Below are 22,517 nucleotides of genomic sequence, written 5' to 3'. Positions count from 1 at the left end.
AAGTCCCTCTGTTTCCTGTTCTTAGTTCTTGCCTGTGTGGATTGAACTGTGCAACTTAACATTAAAATGAGGTGGTGTGTGTTCCTTCCCAGTCATAAGACATATTGCCCTATTCCAGGAAACACCACCCACTATTGTTTCCAAGACTTTGCAGAACTTATGTACATTAGGTAATTTAATTGTGATACAGTAATTAAAACCAGAGTTCTTTTGCTCCCCACAAAAACAGCGTTATGTTTTTTATAATATATATGCAAATTTTACAACCAATTAAAATATTCATGTATTTAGCATTGTTAGAAGTAGACACAAAAATATGTTTCAAAATTATATAGAAATGTAACATACCTATATTGTTGATATCTCAACATAGAATATTTGGTGGTTGTTGCTGTGTGACTGGCTGTTAACCAAGTTAAGTCTAAGTATTCTTAGACGGGATAAACACAGTTGTTATTTTAAGTTAGCAATTCCTTATTAACAGAGCCATCCCTGTAGCTTTTCAGAATGTCGAATATTATTCACTGATTTCTTGCTAACCATCAGTTTACAAATGTAAGTCCTTTTTTTTTTTCTTCTTTTTTTTTTTTTTACTTTATTTTCAGAGCAGTTTATACCTCTGACAACTTGATTTTAATCTAGCATTTTAAGGAAAAAATTGGTTTTGCTTAGTTCTCAAATAAAAAGCCTTGTCATAATGGTAAGGAGATTTGAAGTTTAATTAAATATTAAGAGTAGAGAATTTGTGCTTGTCTTTGTGCCTGTAATGGAGACAGCAAGATGTGGAAATGGGTATTTATAGTATACTTTCAGCTTTCAAAAGACTGTAGAAATTGAAATTCAGGAGACTTCATGCATGTAAATAATACCACAAAATATAAACAAGATTACAAGGAATGCTGGATTTTATTAATCTTTTAAAAACATGTCCATGCAAGATTTCTCAGAACTATGAAATGGTTGCACTAAGATTCTGCTTTCAGTTAATCTCTTCACCTATGCACCCTGCAAATGCATCAGATTGTATATGTATAAGCAATGGTTGCTACCTTTTCTCTTCTTCCTGGAAGCCTTCAGGTATCCTTACACCTCGACTTCTAATTCTGTCTGTAATTCTAAGAAACTGAAAGTAGCAAATTATCGTAGTATATTGTGTACTGAAAATATAAGAACACGGGGATAACAAGCCACGGTGGAAAAAAAGTCCTATTTTCCACTTTAGTTATTACTTAGTACTTTTGGAAAGTAGTGATAATAATACCCTTGACATTTTTTTTTTTACCTTGTTTTTCATTGAAGCACTAGAATTAATTTTTGAAAACTAAATATTGTTGCTTATCTTGAAAAGGATTCTTTTCTCAAGGGGAAAACCTTGGTAAGTTCATGAACTTCTTCCAACAGTAGGATTAAAATCTTGATGTGCCAGATTTATCAAAGACATTATTCCATTAGTGAAGATGAGAGAAGATGTGAATAGTATCTCAGTACTGCTAAGTCTTTACAAGCTTCTGATTCAAATGCTTGCATTAACAAGAATATTGTATAATGAAATCTGTAGAACATGTTGCAGCGCTGTATTACCTCTACCAAGGTGCATTTCAGCCAAAAAGTTATGCCAAATACTGAGATGAGTCTATGAGTCTGAAAATATTTTGATTGGCTATGTCTTTAAAATGTGTTTCAATTGATTTTATTAAGACTGGCATTCTTCCAAAACTGCTGAACAAACACTTTGGGATCTGATCCTTCATCGTTTAAATAAATGCCAAAATTCCAGTTAACTTCAAAGAGAATTAAGATCTAGTCACAAAAAGACACATTCTGATTTTATCTGATAAACAGGAGGGTCATGCGTGATTGTTTGAAAGACAGAAGTAAGGACCTGAAGGGCAGTGGCAGCTGGGTAAGCGAGTCTTCTTCATTCACATCGGCGCTGAGGGCGCGTAGTTGTTGGCTTGGGGATGGCGGCCTCATGCTAGACGTTGTCTCTCACTGGGCATATTGTTAAGCCATGAAGTACTAGCAGCTTGCATTCAACTAGCAAACTCCTTCGGTGTGTTCTGGTTGTCCAAATTATTGATTGCTTCTATCTTTTTGAATTGTGTTGATTCTCAGTCTTGAGTTTGAGATGTGGAACTGTTAGGTAGTGATCATATAGCAGTGGCAGCCTAAGGAATAAGCAGAGCAAGGTCTGTAGAGAAGGTAGTATCTTGTATTGGGTTTACTGACATAGCTGGAAAAGCAAAGGAATCTTTTGACATAGAACATTTGCATGCAAAATTTAAGGTGGCTGAAGCTGAATCACTTACTTTGACACTGAATAGTTTCACCTTGGCTTCACTGTCATCCAGTCATTACCATTTCCCTTTTTTTTTTTCTGTTGGGAACTGGTTTTAGATTCTGATTGTTCTTCAAAGGTAGGTCACTTTCCTAAGTCATTTCACACTGCAAATCCGTGAACGGTTACATTGGCCATCCCTAAGAGCCTGCTAATCCGCATCAGTAGGCAAGAGTGAGCAAGGAGAGAGCGCGTTGGGCTGATTGCTCTGCCAAAGTCTACATCTCACCCAAGCTGCAGCCGGAGTTTAAATTTATCATGATTGGAGAGAAGTAAGTGGTCAGGCCTAAATGAGGGATGTGAGCTCAGAGATGGTTTGATTTGATGGAAAGAGATGGATGATTTTATGAAAACTGTTTTGTTGTTTGTACTTTGACGCTTATCGTATTCCAGGCAGCTTTGGGTGCTTTTCATTTGCCTTAAGACTATTGGCTGTAATAAATTTTCTGGAGAATTTTGGATGAAAAAACCCTGCGTAAGTAGAGCTCTTTATTAACTTCCTCCTTCCAGATTCTCCACATCTCCTATCCCCTCCTGTGTCTCGCTTCCTCTTCTGAGTAGGTGATGGCAGCTATAGCCATTTACAATTTTCTAGTGTAAACATAATTTTCCTGCATTACGCCAAGCCGTGTACCTGGGTTTTTTTCAGTTGCTCTGCTTTAGAAGATCATTATTCTTGCTTCTTCATGCTACTGTTCACAACTTGGTTAATATATGGTATCTGTAAGAAATTAACCATATAAGAATCATGACTTGATGAGACGATCACAGATAGCTGACGCTTTATTGGTTGGTACTCTACTCAAAATACTCCGAATGTAGAGGTGTATCAATGAATAGGCCAAAAGATTTTGTTTGCAGGAAGGTGGGTAGCCAAAAGGACAGCCAGTACGGGGGAGGCTTTGTCAGGGCACCGGTTCCATCCGTAGGCAGCGCACAGGGCTTAGACTGCAGCCTGAACCCAAGGAACAGAGTCCTGGTGAGCTTGAAAATGTCTTCGCAAAGGATGACATCATGACAGGAGTCCTGGGGCACTACTATAACATAGCTCTTTAATACCAATGAGCACTGAAGAAAATTAGTTACATATAACGCCAATTTTAATGATTTTACTTTCTGCTGACAGTTCACGCGTAGTTATGTGATTGCTAGATGCAGTGCAGAAGAGGGGAGTAGGACAGTGTCTTTTGAAGACCGTCCAATATTTGCAGTGACATGTAACATGAGGCTGAGCCTGCCGTTTAACTTTACGAGGTACTAACGAATTTAAACACTCCAAGTTAGCTACTGTGTCTCAGCTTACTGATGGCAACATCTTACTGTCATCAGCGGTAGTCAAGATGTAAGAACATCCCTGGGGTGGTGTTTTGGTTTTGCTTTTTTTGTTGTTGGTTTTGGGGTTATTTGGGGGTGTGTGTGTGGTTGTGGGTTTGTTTGGTGTTTTCGTTGTTTTGGGTTTGTTTTGGTTGTTTTTTTTTTCCCCCCAGAAACCCTGGTATGGTTAATTGAAAGCTATTTGTGTAACAGAACTTAGCTCCAGTAATTACCTCTTTTTATTACATGATGTTTAGGAGAACGGCTAATGTTAGTAAAGATAGTTAAGACAGACTCAATAACCGGTGGTAGACAAGCTTGGTTTTATGCATTTCTAAGTGGGAATATACAGTTATTTGTGGGGAGAATGTTCTTAGCATCCGAAGACCCAGGTTATAGGTAAGGGTTTCTGCTTTTTGAAGGCTAGCTTCTCTCTGGTTAAACAAACCAACAAAACAGAATGTTTTTTTCTTGGAGCTAGAGAAGGGAATTTCATTCAGCTGGGAAGACAGCTGATTTGCCTTGGGGCAAAATGTGTGAAGAAACAGTTGTCCAAAAAAGGAGAAGCACTAGGAAATAAAGTAATTGAAATTGCCAAATAAGAGTTTATAAATAAAGTATGTGAAAGCTTACTGTACATAAACTAAAGAAAATTTAAGATTACTGCATGCTATGTAATATCTTAAGGGGCTCATCAAGCTCACTTACTGGTTTTGCATTCACAGCCTTGTTTCAGGCGTTGTACTATGTCAGAACATTTTTGCCATGTTCCATAAGTGTATGCACATCATATAAATATAAAGTATCTAATTTTAAAATCAGTGTTATGTGGATTTTTCTTGAGTATATTTTGACTGTATTTGTTTGAGCATTTTCTGTTCATAAAAAAATTAATGACGGCATGAGCCAAAACTCTTAAAAATTCAAATTGACGTTGCAGTATTGTGAACTCCCTTTGAATTTTGCAAATTGCTGAAGCATGCTCTCTACAGATCTGAACAATGTCTCCAATTACAGACAAATTACAAATTCTGAGGCAGTGGAATAAATCTTCAAGATGAAGTTACTGTTTAGACTTTCTGTTCTGGCTTTTGGTGAACAGTTATGTGCATCTTTGTCATGAGTTTATTATATTATATTATATTATTATATTATATTAAGTCTTATTCGGGTGTAATTTGGATGCTCTTAGGTACTGTGATAAGCCTCTACAGTCTGTCGGGCTTGCAGGTCTGTCTGTCCCCATTTCAAATTTATATGCTGTCAAAAACCAGTATTCTGCTTCTGAAACTGAACATCTGTTGACTCTAACTTTGTGGGAGAAAAAAATCTCCTTGCTTTATATGTGTAGGCCAGCATAAAGCGTAGCGTTTTGGTTTTGTCTCAAGAAATTGTCGTCTTTTATTTCTTTGTTGGTTGTTTCTTTTCACTGTTTATGAAAAAAGAAAAGACTGATTAAATAAGCATTGAATGTATATCAAAGAACATAGAATTGTTTCCAGGGACATTTCTTCATCTTTATGTTGGAGGAATAATTATAATGAATTTGATCTGTAATTGCTGCCAGAGCAACAATTCTAAGTCTAGTCAACATAGAGAGGGTAAAAAATACGGTGGGATAAGTCTGGGCTTCCACTGGAGAGAGAAATTATGTTCTTACTTGCCTGGAGTTAGCTACAGAGCTTTCCCCATCGCACATACCGTGCGCCCCCCAGTTTTGCTCCCCCCGCCTCCTATAGCCATAAGCACTTTGTCATGTTGACACTGGCAATCGAACTGTCTTGCTTTGAGTATGAAAGAACTACTTTTATCATTTCTAATATGCAGCCTAGGGCCAAAACAGACAAAGCAATTTTAAAGAACTGGGTTCAGAGGGAGGCTGGAATTCCCATTGTACAGCCCTTGGGAATATGACTTCAGTAACCAGCTCTGAAGCATTATTTATCATAATGACAACTCTTGGTCTGTCCGTACTGAGTCAGCTGAGTTCCAGGCTGTTTGATGGTAACTAGCTCGTTGCCATCGATCCTTAAAAAACAAAAATGGTTTGTTATGATCAGAGCTGTCAGGAGACACCTATATTGTGTAATCTGGTTCTTAAACTTCAAAAATAATTTTATTCCATATTTCTTAAACAGGTTAGTCTGGATTGTTGCTTTGACACTTCCAAAGGAAAAAAAAAATAATCTTCAGGCAAATGTAGCGTCAATACTGAAGCCTGCTTTCTATCAGGGCATATGTGTCACTGATACCTTTTCATGTCCGGGGTTTTCTCTTTTATTAAGTCCCATACAGCACTGCCTCTGCAGACCGTGTCTGCTTTGTCCATTGTTTTACCTGTGTTTCTTCTGAAGGAATTCTTTTATTCTAGCACCTCTTTGTCCTTTATATTGTTATTCACCCTAAGCTTTTTGATGTCTCCCCATCCATGCTTCTTGTGACCTAACTTTCGGCTTGTCTTAAAAATCATTTTACTTGTTATCTCTCTTCTTTTGAACTCTCACTACCACTGCTGTCAGCTTTCTGGCACCTTTCTTTTATGCTTCCAGTCTGTAGTGATATTAGAACCCCAGTTAATACTTTTTTCATCTCGGTTTCTATGAAACACTTCTCATAAATCTCCTTTAACTCATTTTTCATAGAGCCATCACCAATAATCAGACAGCCTAAATACATTTATTCTTCGGTCTCATTGCTGCTTGATTTCATCCATTTAGCTGCTGCCCTTTTTTGAGATGCATCTAGTCTGCCTTTTTGGTGTGGTTTATGAATCAAGGTGACACCACCATTTTCTCAAAGTAACAGCGGTTGCCTTTAGTAATACAAGCATGCCATGCTATATAAGTCAAGGAACATAACTGTATCACCTTTGCTACATTGTCCCACTCATCTAATGTTTTTTAAGTCCAGTTTACAAGCATGAAAAAATGCAATAATTATTCCATTCCCCATTGTCTTTTAATAAACCTTGACTCACTGCATAATTTTCCGCAAGTTTTTATGGTACTTCTAATCTTTGTGCGTGAACTTTTATAACTGGAATAACTTGGAACTTGTTCTGCCTTTTGAGTGATTTGTTGTTTTTTTCACTACTTCTTGTTAGCAGCAATGCTATAATTAAAAAAAAAATCCCCATAATGAAATAATGCAATGTGTCTGCCCAGCTGTGTACTTGGTCTCGATATGAATTTCATTTTATATTGGAGTAGGAAGAGTGCTAGTCTAGAGATAAATCCCTTTTTGATTGGCTGCTTTAAATAAAGCAGACAGAGTTGTTTCTAAGCTAATGTCACTGATGTTATCGCTGCCCCAGATTAAAACTTGACTGCAGCTTGGAGACATCAGTGGAGATACATAATTCCTTTTGTTGAACCTGGTCTTATAAATTTTTTGACTTGTGAAGACCAAATCCTACTCAGTTATCTAATGAGACATAAAGCCTAGGCATAATTTTCTGTTCTGAAAGGTTGGAATTTAAAATAATTTAAACTATTTACTAAATTTATTTGTATGTATTAGTTCAGATTTTGTTTAAGTATGTATAAATAATTTAAGCTGCCACTCGATGCTGTCTTTATCACCTGCAAGGCTGAAAATTCTCCAGAATGCAAAATTAAGCTGAAAGGAGTTTTTTTTCCATACAAATAAAACATTTCCTCATGGTTCCACACTGGCCCTTCTCTGTACGGAACAGAATCAATATACCTTTGGGTTCTGTGAGCCATACCATGCCCTAAATGAGACGGAGCGAGCCAAGCACAGTAAGATTTGTATGCTAATTTGTATATGGTTTAGTTTAATGTTTTGCTGGTTGTCTGGACCTTAGCACAGTCTTGTGGAGCAAGATTGACCCACATCATGAAGCTTCTCTTCACAAACTGGCATTTCACATGTTGTTTCCTAATCAGCCTATAGATACATCTTAAAACTCTTCCTTCCAATAATGCAATACAGCTAAAAGAGAGCGTGTGCATTGAAAATTGAAGTAACACTGCCAAAGCAGGAAAACAATGTTTGGGTCTTTGTAGAGCCCAAAACTGCCCTTACTTCTTGCACATCTGGTTTACGTGAGGTCCACCTTAGTGCTGTTTCTGAATATCTCTGTCTCTCATGCAACATGTTCTGTAGGTGAATAGCTTTTGGCTCTTCTGGAATATGGACTGAAAAAATTTACTAGAGTATCTGTCCTCTTACCTGCCACATCCTTTTATAAATGAAAAAGCAATGTGAATTCATTGACCAGTTTCAGCTGCTGCCTGTCCTATTTGCCATGCTGTGGTTCCCTGTGTGTTTTAAATATATTATTGCTATCCTCAGTGGGCACTGACACTTTGAATGTGCTTGTTTTGAAATTTCACTGAGGCATACTTAGACTCTTACAAAATCCCTCCCAGACATTAGTGTGTGTTGGCACTGCATGCCTACTAGGACGCCGAGATTGTTTCTCTGATTGCTTATTTGTGAGCTTCTATTAAAAGATTACTTGTCCGTTAGCCAGGTGTATGGCCAACCTGTGCAGTGGTGTCCGTATGCGTGTGCTCTGGCTGGAGGAAGGGGGTTTAAAAACGAGCCTGGAGAACTGGTTGACCTATGTGGAAACAGGCTGCGCAGATGTGTTGTAATATCCTCCCCTCTTCAGCAGACATGACTAAACAGACTTTGTCTGCTCAGAACAATTAAGATGTTTGCCAGTGTGTGCAGGGCCCCATGCAAGTTCCAGCTTGTTCCCAACTGGTAGAGGAGTTTTTCAATTTGTGCAAAAATATTTTAGCTGTTTGGGTTTTCTTCATTTTAGGGTTTACTCAAGAATTTTTAACTTTTCAAGGAACACCTTAATCGCTGCATAAATGGAAACACTTACAGTCTTTGGATTTTTCTAGTTTTTGTAATTCCCTGGAAGCAGTACTTAAAGCCAAAAAAGTAAACCTTGCTTTGTATGCAAACAAAAGTAAGAAAAGCCATCAATGTTTATTCATGACCACAACAGGTTTTGTGTCATCATGACTCACAAAAAGAATCTGAGAGTCTCTGCTCAGAATTTTGCTTTAATACGGAGGCTCATGAATGTATAGTTTAGAGCTCGAGTGATACCCCAGGATGCAGATGGAGCCGAGGACTGACGCTGTGTAACTGATGTCAGGGAGAGCTTTTTGCCATTGAATTAAATAAGACAAGGAATGGGGAAGTCACTAATAAAAGCTCTGAGAGAAATAAGATTAAGCTTATCATGCTGAAATAGGGTATTGGCCCAGTGGGAAGTTATCGGGGTGTGATTGGGCTGGGTGCTGCCCCTGAAGGTTGGCTTCCAGTGGGAACAACCTCCGCTGTCCTGAGAGCGGCGGCGGAGTCATTTATCTGCTGAGGTAGGCTGACGAACCAGATGCATAGAGTCTTTTCTCCGTGGCAGACCTGTTCCCTTTAGGCTTCCTACTCTCAGAGCAGTCTCGTGTCTTACTGGGTAATTACAGACATTTTCTGAAGCTCGTGAGTTTAAAGTATTGAACGCTCTTCAAAGAAACCATCACAGAAAATGAAGCATACAGATCCAAACCTGAGATATGATTGTTAACAGGCTGGGGTTTTTTTCAATCCCTTAGTGTTACTGGTTACAGTTATGGAACTTTTTGTGCTGTTAAATTTTTAATTGAGCTGTATTACTACAAAGACAAAGGAATACAAAAGTTCCCATGAGCAGCCACTTCCTTACATCACCAAAGTCACCCAGAGGAACAATATTTAGATACCAGGTTAGCAGGAAATGACCACATCTGACTGTGGCAGAAATCATTTAGTCTTTCAGAAACCTTTTGAACTAGAAAACAGTTCCATGACTTTTCAAAGAAGACTCATAAAGCATGTATTTTTAATAAGTATTGATTATTTGTTCTGTATGAAAATAATTTGATTCTGTTTGGTTAAAACTTTGTTACCTGCATTTTTCAGCCGGAAATGGAACTTCCCCATGCTGAGCAGCACATGAAAAAGAAATGCCATCCCCTCTTTCCCTCGGCAATCCCCCCAAGTCCCACCAACAAATAAGTCTTTAAAGTAAATAAGATTCATTTAAGATGTTAAACCTGTTAGAGGCTTTAGTTGTCATAATGAATATTAAGTCATCTGAGTAACATAATAATGTTAATACAACTGAAATTATAATACCTAACTACCAGTTATTCCATAAATTACAGATTTGTAGAAGATTGTGACTGGAAGGGAGCTCTGGAGGTCGTCACATCCACCTTCCTCCTCAGTGCAGGGCTGAACCTGGGGGCGGCTTGTCCCAGTGCTTAACCACTGTCACTTGACAATTTTTCCTTAGGTCCAGGCAGAATGTATCTTTTTACAACTTGTGCCCAATGCCTTTTATTCTTTCTGTATGTGCTACTCAGAGGAGTGTTGTTTTCTGATTCCACAGCTGATTACTCGCTGGAACAGAGAGAAAATACTTTACTAAGAAGTTACAGCAGTATCTAACATGGTGAAGTTTCTATGCTGTTTTCTCCCTGAATTCCATGGTAAACCTTTATGTTCAATGCTAAAAGTTAGTTTAAATCAAAGTTGAGCAAAATAAACTTAAAAATATGGGGTTTTCTTCTGTTACTTTCTTGTTGGATAGAGTAACTGAAGGGAATTACTGAACTGATCTTCTGTCTTGTAGAAGGAAGGAATCCCTTTTTTAAAGAAAATCATTCATTTAGGTGAAATATATGTGACTAGGAAGATTCTTCCTATTTCTTCAAAGCTTGCCTTATCTGAAGAGCGCACTGATAGAGCGCTGATTCATAAAAATCACAATTCTAAACGAGCTTATTCTTTCAGTTATAGCTGTATATATCTGGGACAATTTATAAAGGTTGGCTATGCCAGGTTTTGTTGACTACATAGTCTTATCAGTGGAAGAAACAGCTCGTGACTTTGAAGATTAAGGAAAACTTTGTTTCATCTTTACAGCGGAACTAGGTCGTGGATCATTATATTAATTGTGCAGAGGGGCAATGAAGAAAATAGTTCCTGCTTTTAATATCCTGTTTTGAGTCCCCTCCGAAATGAAATTGCTGTCTTTAGTAGTTTGGAGCTTACTCGCAAATTCTACTTCAACAGCAAAAATTTTACTGTAGCCCATCGCTTGTTTCTTTGATTCCTGAATGTGATTGATTTAGCTTTCAGAAATATCAAAGAACAAGTTATCACCTTAACTATCATATGATTTTGGTTGAGAATTCATCCCCTCTGGATAGGTCGGTGTGGGAGAAAGCCGCATAGTGACTGATGAAATAGATGAGGGAACAACAGAAGCTTTCCTTTAACGGCAGAATGACACGCAGTCTGGAACTTAAGACAGGAGTTGGCTCGAGCTATGCAGTTAAGTAACATACAGTTCAAGAGTTTGTGACAGGTGGGAGATGTGCTGCCAGCATACACACATGCACAGATTTGCAGTTGCAGTAACAGACGTAGATGGTAGATCTGTGCTATGCATGGGATGTTTGCAGCCAGCAGAACTCTCAGGACAGTGAGGAGACTAGGGGAACCTAAGGCATAAGGGATATGGGCTTGAACAGGGACTTCTGCACAAATAGGATTGTGTTTATGATACGGTTCAAAATCTTCTTAGATGTGTAGCTCAAAGAAAGGCAGACTGGAACATCCAGGATGGTTTGCGTTACCGAGAGGAGAAAAAAGGAGAGGATTTCAAAGGCAGAAGTGACTGGTGCTTGCTACCACTGCCTTGCGTACCGTTAGGGAGAAACCAAATGTGATTTATGTCTTTTCAAACTCCTTTTCTCTGAGGTTTTTACTTTTGTAGTGTCTTAGACCACAACCTGGGTATGATGTGACTCTAATTCAGATTTTGCTCGTTAGAAAGTATTTTCTGTTACTCATAATGAAAATCAAAATGGGGAAAAGCATCCATCCCTGATGTGGACAAACCCAAAATCTCAGTTCCTTGTTACAACAATTATTTTTTTTTTTTTGTACTGTTATGAGGAAAAAGAACTGTTTTGATAGGATGGTATTTAATTTATCACATGGGAAGAGAAATATTAGAATTACATAAGAGCTTTTAAATAAATTTTGTAATGAAGTAGCAGGTATTCAAAAGGTTAATCCAAAAGAGGTGGTCAGCTTTACAAAAAATAGAAAAACTGCATCACTTTCCTGAGCTCCCAGTGAGGATGCTTTGGAATAATACTACTCCCAGGAAAACCATACGTAGTGTTTAATGTTTTTTGTGGGGTTGTTCGTGTTTTTTTGTTTTGGGGTTTGTTTTTTGGTATGGGGTTTAGGTGTGTTTTTTGTTTTGTTCTTTATTTTTTTTAAGTCTTTGGCATTATACAATAGGTGAGTGCAGCACTGGCATTTTGTAACAATATTCCATTGAGCCAAAAAAGGTTATGAAAATTTGGTGTTAAGTCAGAACAGATAAGAATGAGGCGATTGCAATGGAGTTGCAAGCCAGAATGCAGCTTGTCAGTGAGCGCGGCGCAGCAGGAGTATACCAGTTTACACAAGACAAGATCCATGTTTAAGGAGCAGATCATACATTGCCAAAGCAAAGACGTGATCAAAATAGTGCTTGTAAGGTGTTTATTTTGGATAAAATAATTTGTCTGTCTGAGCCCCACATTGTAACTCTTCAACGCAGTCTTACGTTTCTCAAATGTAGACCCAAGCATTTAAATTAACTTTATTATGAGAGTGCTCCCCAGATACTTTTTTTTTCCTGTTTAAAAAGAGGAGTTGCAAACAATAGATTGTTTCAGTTATTTATAGAGTACCTCCTGTGTTTTGGTTTATATCAAGTTTTCAGTTTTCCCCAATGCAATATATATGTAATCACCTGTTCCTTTAAATTGCTGTTCATTATCAGTTCTGTAAGGGATTAGCTTTACAAACGGAGGAAAAGGAATCATTTTATGCACTACTGAAAAGAAACCCGTTTTTGCAGTGCAGTATGATCTTAAACATTTATAAATGAGTCTGACCTTGGTTTCGGATATTGCCTGAGGAGGTGTCACTGGCAGCGTGTTGTCAAACTGCTCCTGAGCCTGCGCCGCCTGGCGCGGGGCACTGTGCACAGCGCTGCGCCCCGCGCGCGTCCTTGCGCTGGGGGCATCTCTCTGTAGCCTGGCATCCCTTGGCTGGGGCGGCCTGCTGGGGATCGCAGCAGGAGGGGCTATCCCTGCAGGCCCTGCCGCATTTTACAGTTTTGTGTTTGAATTAAAACACTTCATTGTTCAAAATTAGGCAGAACAACCTCATAAGCGTATTCCAGCTCTTTCTTTGGGGGAGAAGAGGAGGTGTTGAAGTGAAAAAAATGGGGTAGTTAATGTAAATTTAGTGCCACAAAGAACTAAAGTGTGTTTTCATAGTGCACGAGATCTGATGCTTGTTTTAAGATGAATTTTGTGGAAAATTCATTGAACAGCCTTGGTTTCTATTCTCGTTTTGGAAACATACTGATTATATTTGCCGCCCTGCAATCAGACTTTTAAAAGTAGTTTCTCATTCTGCCTTTCACAGTTGGATTAACGTGCTCTTTCTGTGGTCCCCATTGATCCCAGAAACTCAGTGTAATTACAATCATATAGTAGGCAAAAAGATCAAAGTAATCCCAGATGGGGTGGGGGTGGGGTGGTTGTTGTGTTCTGAGCCAAAACAAGCTGTTTGGCTGACAAGCACTGGGAAGCCTTTACTGTAGCACATCTGCAAGGTACCCTGCATTACAGGGATGCTGCTTGCTTGGTGTTCCTGTGGTACTGCCAACGTGCTTTGCTAAGCTGGGCTAGACTGAATGGACGTGTAATAAAGAGATTGTTTTGTACCAGGTAGATTGCATTGGAGGGGCTGTGTTTGTTTCTCTTCATCAGAGCACTGGGTTACAAATAATGAAGTGCAGCAGCGTGGGTTTGAGTTTGAATTGGTGACCGATTTGCTGCACCCAAAGACACAAACCGCTTTGCATGGTCATGCCATCTCCCAACAGTTTGTGCCTTCAGGCTGCCATAAGGTTCATTTGCCATCAGGAGCTTGTTGCAGTATTGCTTTCGTACTGCATTCTGGAAGTGAGAAAAAGCAACAGGAGAGCAAGTAGGATTCCACTTTGTTAAAGCAGGTCTAGCAGGACAGATAAAGGGGAAATGAGAGAATTGAATAAGGAGATTTGATACAAGTATTCGCAAACAATCTGTTAGTCCAACAGATGTTGAAATTATGTGGTCAGAAAATCAAAAGCAATTTTGAAAAGAATCCAAAGAGTCATGCAAGACCCTCCTAGCACAAAGTCTCTGCACAATATCGTCAGCTTGTTTGTTCAGTTGTTTCCATATTAATGGAAGCGTTATAAAAATAAATCTGATACTTGTACATGTTTTCAGCTGAATCCGGGTTGGACACGTAGTTTCAGAACTGTTTCCCGAGTCACTACATAGGTTTTTAAGTGGACTTGAGGCTGCCTGTGTTACTTAGAAAATTGTGTAACGTATGGATGTAGCACGTGCTTGAAGAGTGAGGCAGTGTGCTTGGAGAGGTCTGCTGCTGCCGATGCACCTTCCGCCTTCTCGTGGTTTTTTTCTGGCCATTTGAAACAAGAGGGGTTTAGTAGAACTAAACTACAAACCTGATCTGCCTGCTGTATTTCTAGAGCGTCCATACCTTAAATATCTAAATATTTTACTGGTTGTGCTTTTATACCAATGCTTGCAATTTTCTGGGTAATATTTATTTTTATACTATTTGATAACTGAATGGGAAAAGTTACACGTAGGATTTTAATAATAATCTGGCATGTAAGATGTTACTACAAATGCATTTATCTTCTCTAAGTTTTTGAACTATCTAACATGGAATAAATCGGATAAATGCATAAATTATACTGCATTGGAAACCATCTTCCTTTATTCGTTTAGTTTTGGCTGGTGTCTTCAGAAATTATTTTAGTTTCTAACTATATGAAGAGCATTCTTTGTGCGTAAGAGGAGAGAGGAGAAAGTTTTCCATAACTTCTTGATGCCTGCTCCACAAGATAGAAATACTGTGTATACACCACATGTATCTCCATGGAAGCAATGATGAGATTAGTGAGCTTGCTGGATAAATAAAAATTTTAACAAATGAATATTTTGATTGCTTTTCAAGTTTTCTATTACTTATGTGTTATATACAGTACACTAGAGGAAATAAAGACGTGTACAACATGTGCATGGGAGATGACATAACTGCAAGTGTGAAATCTGCGTTAGTTTTTTCTGCGAAATATTATTTTCTGAAAATGTGAACTGAGCTGAAAAGGATCCATATTATTCATTTTGGAATTATTTAGACTAATGCATATTTTGTTTGTCTTTGGCAGCTAAACTTTGTGAAGAGGGAGTAGTGTGGTTGATTAAACAAGAAAATACTGTAGGCATAGGATTGAAACGTGACTCATATCTGAGTTAGGTGATGTTTAATGATTTTATTGTTATTATTTTAACAATAATTTAAACATTTAAAATAATTATAATATTTTGTAATTATAAATATATATATTATGTATTTATGTATAAATATACATTATATTTATATTTCTAAATATAAAATAATTAAAATTTAAAAATTATTATTATTTTAACGATACTTTTTATTGTTATGGGATTCTCTGTCCCATCTGAAAATGGTCTATGTGCTTCGATCAGTCAGTACAGCTCCGAGGATTTCTGTGGACCTTTTTTTTACGTGCAGAACTTGGGAAATTTTTGGAAAATGAGCGAGAAATTTTTCCAGTTCTGAAGGGTCTTCATAACATTTGGCAGTCACCTTTTGTCATATGACATGTTTTGCAAATTCCGATCTTAGTTCCTTCTCCCACTCAGCTCCCTGTCTCCATGAAGAGTGGTGAGATGATTGATTCTTCACAGGGGCTGTCGGAACGCACGTCCAGGAACGTGTTCCCTGTCTGACCAGCCATTAGTTACAGCCTGAATTTCTTTTGAATATAAGGATTATCAGGTTTATTAGGTGAACAGAACTGCACCTTTATAACTTAGTATCTTTAAGCTGCTGAAAATATTTGAAGTAGAGCAGTCTTCTGTTCCCAGTACGAAGGTGTTGCTCTGTCAACCATGCACACGTGCTATAAAGAAGCATTGCAAGGACGATGATGATGGATGGCATGTTTATGGCTATGTCGTGGGTGTGGACTAATCTCATGAAGATGATCCTTGTTTCAAGAGACTATTTAATTTTTCAAGAGACTATTTAATTTTATGGTTGGAGGTAAAGTGAAACACTGGAGCAGGATTCTTAGAGAGGCTGAGAAATCTCAGAAATACTTAAAACTCAGCTGGACAAGATCCTGAGCATCCTGATCTGGTTGGCCCTGACTGAAGTTGAAAGTGTGGACAAAGTGATTTCCAGAGGTATCCTCCCCTGTATGGGAACACCAAGTGGACCTCAAGTATCATGTCATATAATCTCTTTATTGTTTCTGAATTGTTTATTTCTGAAATTCAGCTGAATAGCTTGTGTAGTTAAACCGCTGCTCTTTTTTTGCTCAGTAACTAACAAACGTTTGACTCTGTATGACCTCAAAGCTGATTTTGGGTCCTAGACAGCAGTCATGCAGCACCGGTGAGTTAAAAGGATGTAGCGGAACACGGCAAGCTATTGATCTGCAGCAAAACACATACAGTCTGTGTAGCTGGACTGGCACAGACCTCGGATGTATAAATGGTCTAAATTATTCTGAGAGATACGTTTGTGTGTATGATCCAGATTTCCAGACTGAGGCTGTGAAACCCATGAAAAGTCAGTTTGCGCTTAAATCTACATTGTGGCGGGGTTTAAAATATTTTTGGGGGTGATTTTTATTTGTGATTTTGGATTTAGAAATGTAGCGAATATAGACTTACGCATATTTTTATTTTTAATGTAAAAACTGGGCACATCAAAGGAGGAAGATGATAGAAGAATTCAAATGCATGTATCTATATACTATAGTGTTTTCATTTGCATTTCAGTCAAAGGGTTTCTATCAGACCTAGTCATTACTATGATGGTATTTACATTAATTGTGGCTTCATTCAAACAGACGTTCAGTTTAGATAGTTGCCTTTTGGTGGTAGTAAAACAAAGTCTAAAATCCCACACAAAATAGGATAATGGCAATCATCAAACCTGCTTGGTGTGTGGGGGTAGTTGTTTGTTTTCACACTTGTTTGTTTTCAGTTTTTAAGAGCCTGAGGAAAAGACTTAATAGTAGAAACTCTGCTCTTAGGTATACATCATTCCAACAACTCAAGTGCTGTGCCCTGAAAAATGGTGGGTTTGGCTCCAAAGTGCTTTTAGAAGGGGAAAGAAATTGGTTTTGTATTTGTTTGCTTCTCTGCTTTGTTTTTGCCCTCATAAAACAAGAAACAATGGAAGGAAATGGGTCTTGATGCATTCTTACAGAAAAAAAACCTAGTATGCTTTTTATTTTGTTTCTTTCCTTGTGTTGTTTCATTAACTTAGTCATGTAAAAAAAATCCATTTTATGAGTGTTTTCATGTAATATTCTGATGAATACATAGGAAAACTGCTATAAAAACAGAAGGGAATAATTACTGCCCAGTGCTACTGTTTGTATATCTGTTTGGAACGTATTACGAGAGGATATTAAAAAGGCTTTCTAGCTAAAAGTTTACACTGTAAACAAATACTTTCTGTATTGTTTACTTGCCTTTTTCTGTTTTATTCTTAAATATACCTTGCAAAGTATTTGGAATCTTCAGGTGCCAGTTCTTGAAGACACATGGAAAATGCTCTGGTTTCAAGTCCAGGAGAGAATCCTGCTTTCAGCTGGGATGGAGTTAATTTTCTTCTTAGTAGCTAATGCAGTGCTGTGTTTTGAATTTAATATGAGAATAATGTTGATAACAAACTGATGTTTTTAGTTGTTGCTAAGTATTGTTTATACTGAGTCAAGGACTTTCCAGTTTCTTGGGCCCTGCCAGGGGAGGGCTGGAGGGGCAGGGGAACTGGGGAGGGGACACAGCCGGGACAGCTGAGCCCAAGGAGCCAAGAGGATGTGCCATACCACAGACCATCAGGCTCAGGATGTAAACTGGGGGGAGCTGGCTGGGAGGGGCTGGTGGCTGCTGGGGGGCTGGCTTGGCATCGCTCCCTGGGTGGTGAGCAATTGCATTGTGCATCACTTTTTTTGGTTTTTCCCCTTCCCTTTTGGCTTTTATTCCTCTCTCCCTCTCTCTACTTTTCATTTCAGTTGTTGTTGTTGTTATTAGATATTTTATTTTAATTATTAAGTTGTTCTGATCTCAACTCTTGAATTATACCTGCTTTTCCCTGATTCTAAACCCCATCCCACTGGGTGGGGGAAGTGGGCGAGTGGCCGCATGGTACTCGCTTGCCAGCTGCAGTTAAACTATGACAGATGGTTTAGGCTGGTATGGACCTTAAAGACCATCTAGTTCCACCCCCCTGCCCAGGCTGCTCCCAGCCCCGTCCAGCCTGGCCTTGGGCACTGCCAGGGATGGGGCACCCACAGCTGCTCTGGGCAGCCTGGGCCAGCGCCTCGCCACCATCATAATGAAGAATTTCTTCCTAATATCTCATCTAAATCTGCCCTCTTTCAGGTAAAGCCATTGCCCCTTGTCTTATCACTACCTGCCCTTGTAGATAGTCCCTCTCCAGCTTTCCTGTTTCCTCCAGCCCCCTTAGGTACTGGCAGGTGCTGTAAGGTCTGCCCAGAGCCTTCCCTTCTCCAGGCTGAACAGCCCCAACTTTCAGCCCGTCTTCACAGGCGAGCTGCTCCAGCCCTCTGGTCGTCTTCGTGGCCTCCTGTGGACTCGCTCCAACAGGTCCGTGTCCTTCTTGTGTTAACGCAGCACTGCAGGTGAGAGGTCTCAGGAGAGCGGAGCAGAGGGGCAGGTTCCCCTCCCCCGCCCTGCTGGCCACGCTGCTTCTGGTGAAGCCCAGGGCACGCACGGGGGGCTCTCTGGGCTGCAGGGGCACATTGCCAGGCCATGTTGAGCTTCTCGTCCACCAACACCCCCAAGTCCACCTCCTCAGGGCTGCTCCCAGTCCATTCTCCACCCAGCCTGTATTTGTTCTGTACTGTGTGTCTGAGCTGGCTAAGCCCATGTGCTAAGGCACTTGCTGCATTTGCCTATTGTCCGACTTTTGCAGTAATGGCTCAAATGTAGATAGGTCAAAACGAAGTATAAAGTCCATCTTGGAAGAGGACATTCTCAGAAAAAAAGGATACAAAAATTGAGTGATCATTAAAGGGGCGGAAAATCAAATTCAAGACACTTGTAGCTTGATAAAATGATAAAATGAAAGGCATCAGAGGAGGAAAGGTGCCCTGAAAGGTGATGGCAGGATTCTTAAACATGTTGCAGCTGGCAAAGTGGAAGTCTATAAGGTGATTTTGAGAGAGGTAATGTTTGCATTTTGTATGAAAAGTGAGGCCACTCATGAGAAGTGTTATACATCTATACATCTATTCAAGATAAATGAATACAGGAGGAACTCAAAGAATAATAGTTGCTGTTCATTGAGATCAAAATGAGAATGCCTCGTGACCTTGACCTTTTAAGCTGTGGCTATGGGCTGAAAATACAGAATTTTGGAAAGGCTATAGAGGGAAAACAAGCATCAACCAGGGGCACCATCATTAAAAGAAAGCACAAAGTTGATGGAGTTGAATTTTTTGCAAGATAGTAAACCACTCAGACAGGAAAGGCTGTGAAGGCAGGGACAGAAAAAAGGCACTTACGGAGGTACTAGGGTTGCCAGGAATTTGTCAGCCATCTCAACCACCTGAGGTAGCACCATTGTGTACAGGGATCTGGGAAAACTATCCACAGTTTTCTCTACTTACTGTTTAAATAAAGGAGCTTGAAGAAGGACATGCAGTTTTTATAATCCTTGGCTTTGATTTTTTTTTTTTAAGGTTAATTTCTTTGTGTCTGTGTGTTTAAGTTTGCAATTTCTGTGTCAACTGAATTAAGAAGTATCTAACAGTTAATTCCTTAGATTATAGCCAAACCTGATTTTAGCTACAGTTTAATTATATAAAGTCAGCAGCCACTTCTGAAAAAAATTGTGTTGGAACCACTGGAATTGTTGTAGGATAAACTTTTGCCACTGGCAGCAAGAGTAGATCCTTGTTTAAGTGCATTACCTTGGTTTCTTAGATAGTGAGGAACATACTTCACCACAGAGTGCACTATGCAGGCTCTGACGTGCATCTAGGTATAAATTCTGAACAAAGAGAAATATGTCAGTTCAGGATACTGCTCATGTTGATTGTTCATTTATGGCTTTTTTTTCCTGTGGGAAAGGGGGATGGGGAAGGAATTGTTGAATATGCAAAATGCTTGAAGTGTTTTCGGTTTCAGTAAGATGAAGGGTAGTGCTTACTGTGCATCAGGTATCCAAGATGAAAGGAGAGTGCTGAACTTTATAATTATCCCTCAGTCTATACCGTGAAGTCTGAAAACGTTGCATGTTAGAACTTGCAAGCATGTAATGAATTTCAAGTTGCAATTTCATTTCTGTTGCATTCCTGAAAGATACAGCCAGTGGTCCAAGAAGAATACTGAACAAGTCACACAAGGTGTGTTAATGCAGCCTGATGTTCTTTTCTAGCATAAGTGTATTTAGACACACGCACACATATTTTGTAAAGTAATTTAAGCTGCCAAAAGTTCTGATGTATTGTCTCTCTGCTATAGCATAGAACAAAAATACGTTTAATCTCCTATCTATCAAAAAGTTCACATTTTGTGGTTGTGAAATAATTCAGTTACTTTAATTTTAAACATGTGCTTGAATGTATTCATTTTTCATTTGTTTAGATTTCCTAAGTGTACATTTCTAAATCAAAGACCAAGATATGATAAGCCGTAATTGATCTGGGAAGCTGTATGTTCTCATGTGATACTCAGCTGTGCTCTTTGATGTATGTAATGTCTAATTTTCAGCCCTTGCCTTTGCCTGTAGAATTTGACTGTTATTCTCCACTGTATTTGGAGCATTTGTAACATAGTAAATACTGTGGTTTGCATAATAAAACTACTCCAGGTTTTCCTAAGCAGAGGGTTTGGTACGTGTGTATGTAAATTTATCTCAGTTGTGTGTAGAAAATAGTATTTGTGGGGGTTGTTTGTTTGTTTGTTTTGTCTCTCTTAATGAGGTGGCCATTTTTAAGGCAAATCCTGCTGGCAAGAAACTTACAAGAATCCTCTAAGGGTACATTTATATTCTTGCAAGTTTGTTTAGAAGATAAACAGTAGTTATCTTTTGAATTACATATGTTAATTACAAGATGCAAAGCCACTACCTGCTGCAGTAGGTGAACACCTAATTTTGGAACCATTGTCATGGAAGTTAAATTTCAGGTACCCGGTGTTACTGTTGTATGAAGGAAATGCAAAACTCTCTGTTCAGTAGGATGTATTGAACATGCAAAATGCAGCTGTGTAAAATCAATCAGCGGGAACTTGTGAGCAAAGTTAATGCACAGGGACTTCCCCCTCCCCCCATTATTTCTATTATGTAAGACAATAATACTTGTAATTCCAAGTGTGGGAAACTTTCTCTTATCCTGAATAGACATAATTTGTATCTGAAATTTAAGAACCTCTCCAAAGAGGTTTGAACATAAAAGCACGTATTTGAAGAAGCAGGTGTATTTAGATGATCTGTCCAGATTTGTACAGGCGGGGTTGGTTTTGACAGCTGTTTTCTTATCTTCCTATTTTATTACTTTTCCTGTCATTGCCTGTAGCTGCATTTAGGTTTAACTTACCCAGGTGTGCTGCAGGACAGAAGAGAAGTGAAAACAAAATCCAGATTCACAGCTTGGGTTGGGTGTCAGGTTCGTGTCGTGACAGTCATTATAGACATTGTCTTTCATGGCTTTCGGTGTTTCATGATTTCTCCTCTTGAAAGTTTCATTCTTTTGAAGTAATATGCAAAGTTTGCATAGTCTATGTGGTTTAATTGTCTTTTCATGGAAACTCATATTGCTCTCAACAAAGACTATGATATATTATCATTTAGCTGTTCGTATTGACATTTAACACAGCTTCTTTTGCGCGATATCACATAGCTTGTTGTCTTTAGATTAGCATGCAATTCTTCATTTTTGTATTTAATTTTTCTGTTTTCTTTCATGTTCTCCTCTCCCCTCTGCATGTCATTGATTAAGGTACTACTACTCTGTTCTTCGTAAACCTTGGTAAGATCCAACACACAATGCTGTGCCTCCCCCTGGCAGTGCCCAAGGCCAGCTTGGACGGGGCTAGGAGCAACCTGGACTGGTGGAAGGTGGCCCTGCCTGTGGCAGGGGGTGGAACTGGGTGCTCGTTAAGGTCCCTTCCATCCCAAACCTTTTGTCATGATTCTATGGTTATGACTGCCGTGATAGATGAAGTGTAATCTGTCTTCGTTCTCCTGGAAGTAAAATCATAGCATACTTTTCAGATGTTTAAAAATAAAATAGTTCTCAATCCAGGATGTTTGCGTAGTGGTTAAATACCTGTGAACCTTAATGTCAATCTTTTTGCAAATATTTTCGTGTTAAAAGCCTCCTAGAAAAGAGCTGTGCTTTAGATAGGAGAGAATTTGTCATTCTTTTCACTTTCACCCTCTTGTTAACAGTACTGTACCTCCCCAGTAACCTAGTAGGCACTGCTGCTGTGCTTGGGCTTAGTCCTCAAGTTACTCGAGGTGCTCAGCTGCTAAGGGCAAGTACAGGGAGCTGCTCTTTTCCCTGTAGTTTCAACCAAAAGCAATGGCAGTGCCGGTGGAGCTGCCGCTCGTGCTGCGCGGGGCGTCAGAGTCGTGCAGCGCTGCACGTCAGGCAGGTAAAGCA

The 22,517-nt window shown here is 39.1% G+C and overlaps 1 protein-coding gene across 6 annotated transcripts in view; it reads left to right on the top strand.

The window, feature by feature from the left end:
* The window catches only part of ATG7 (autophagy related 7), a 122,542-nt gene that overhangs the window by 87,675 nt on the left and 12,350 nt on the right, over positions 1–22,517 (top strand). Inside the window, exon 19 of one of the 6 annotated variants that reach the window (XM_056335746.1) lies at positions 1,843–1,903. The exons of the other annotated variants lie outside the window; for them this stretch is intronic. Within the exon in view, the coding sequence (XP_056191721.1) occupies positions 1,843–1,857 (15 nt within the window). The 3' untranslated portion in view covers positions 1,858–1,903. The remainder of the gene's footprint in view (positions 1–1,842; positions 1,904–22,517) is intronic. 6 annotated transcript variants of the gene reach the window in all.

Source organism: Falco biarmicus, chromosome 4 (genome assembly GCF_023638135.1).
Source record: "Falco biarmicus isolate bFalBia1 chromosome 4, bFalBia1.pri, whole genome shotgun sequence".
In the NCBI taxonomy this organism is placed as follows: Eukaryota; Metazoa; Chordata; class Aves; order Falconiformes; family Falconidae; genus Falco; species Falco biarmicus.
The sequence above is the reverse complement of the archived record's forward strand: the minus strand, read 5'-3'. Positions and strand labels throughout refer to the sequence as shown.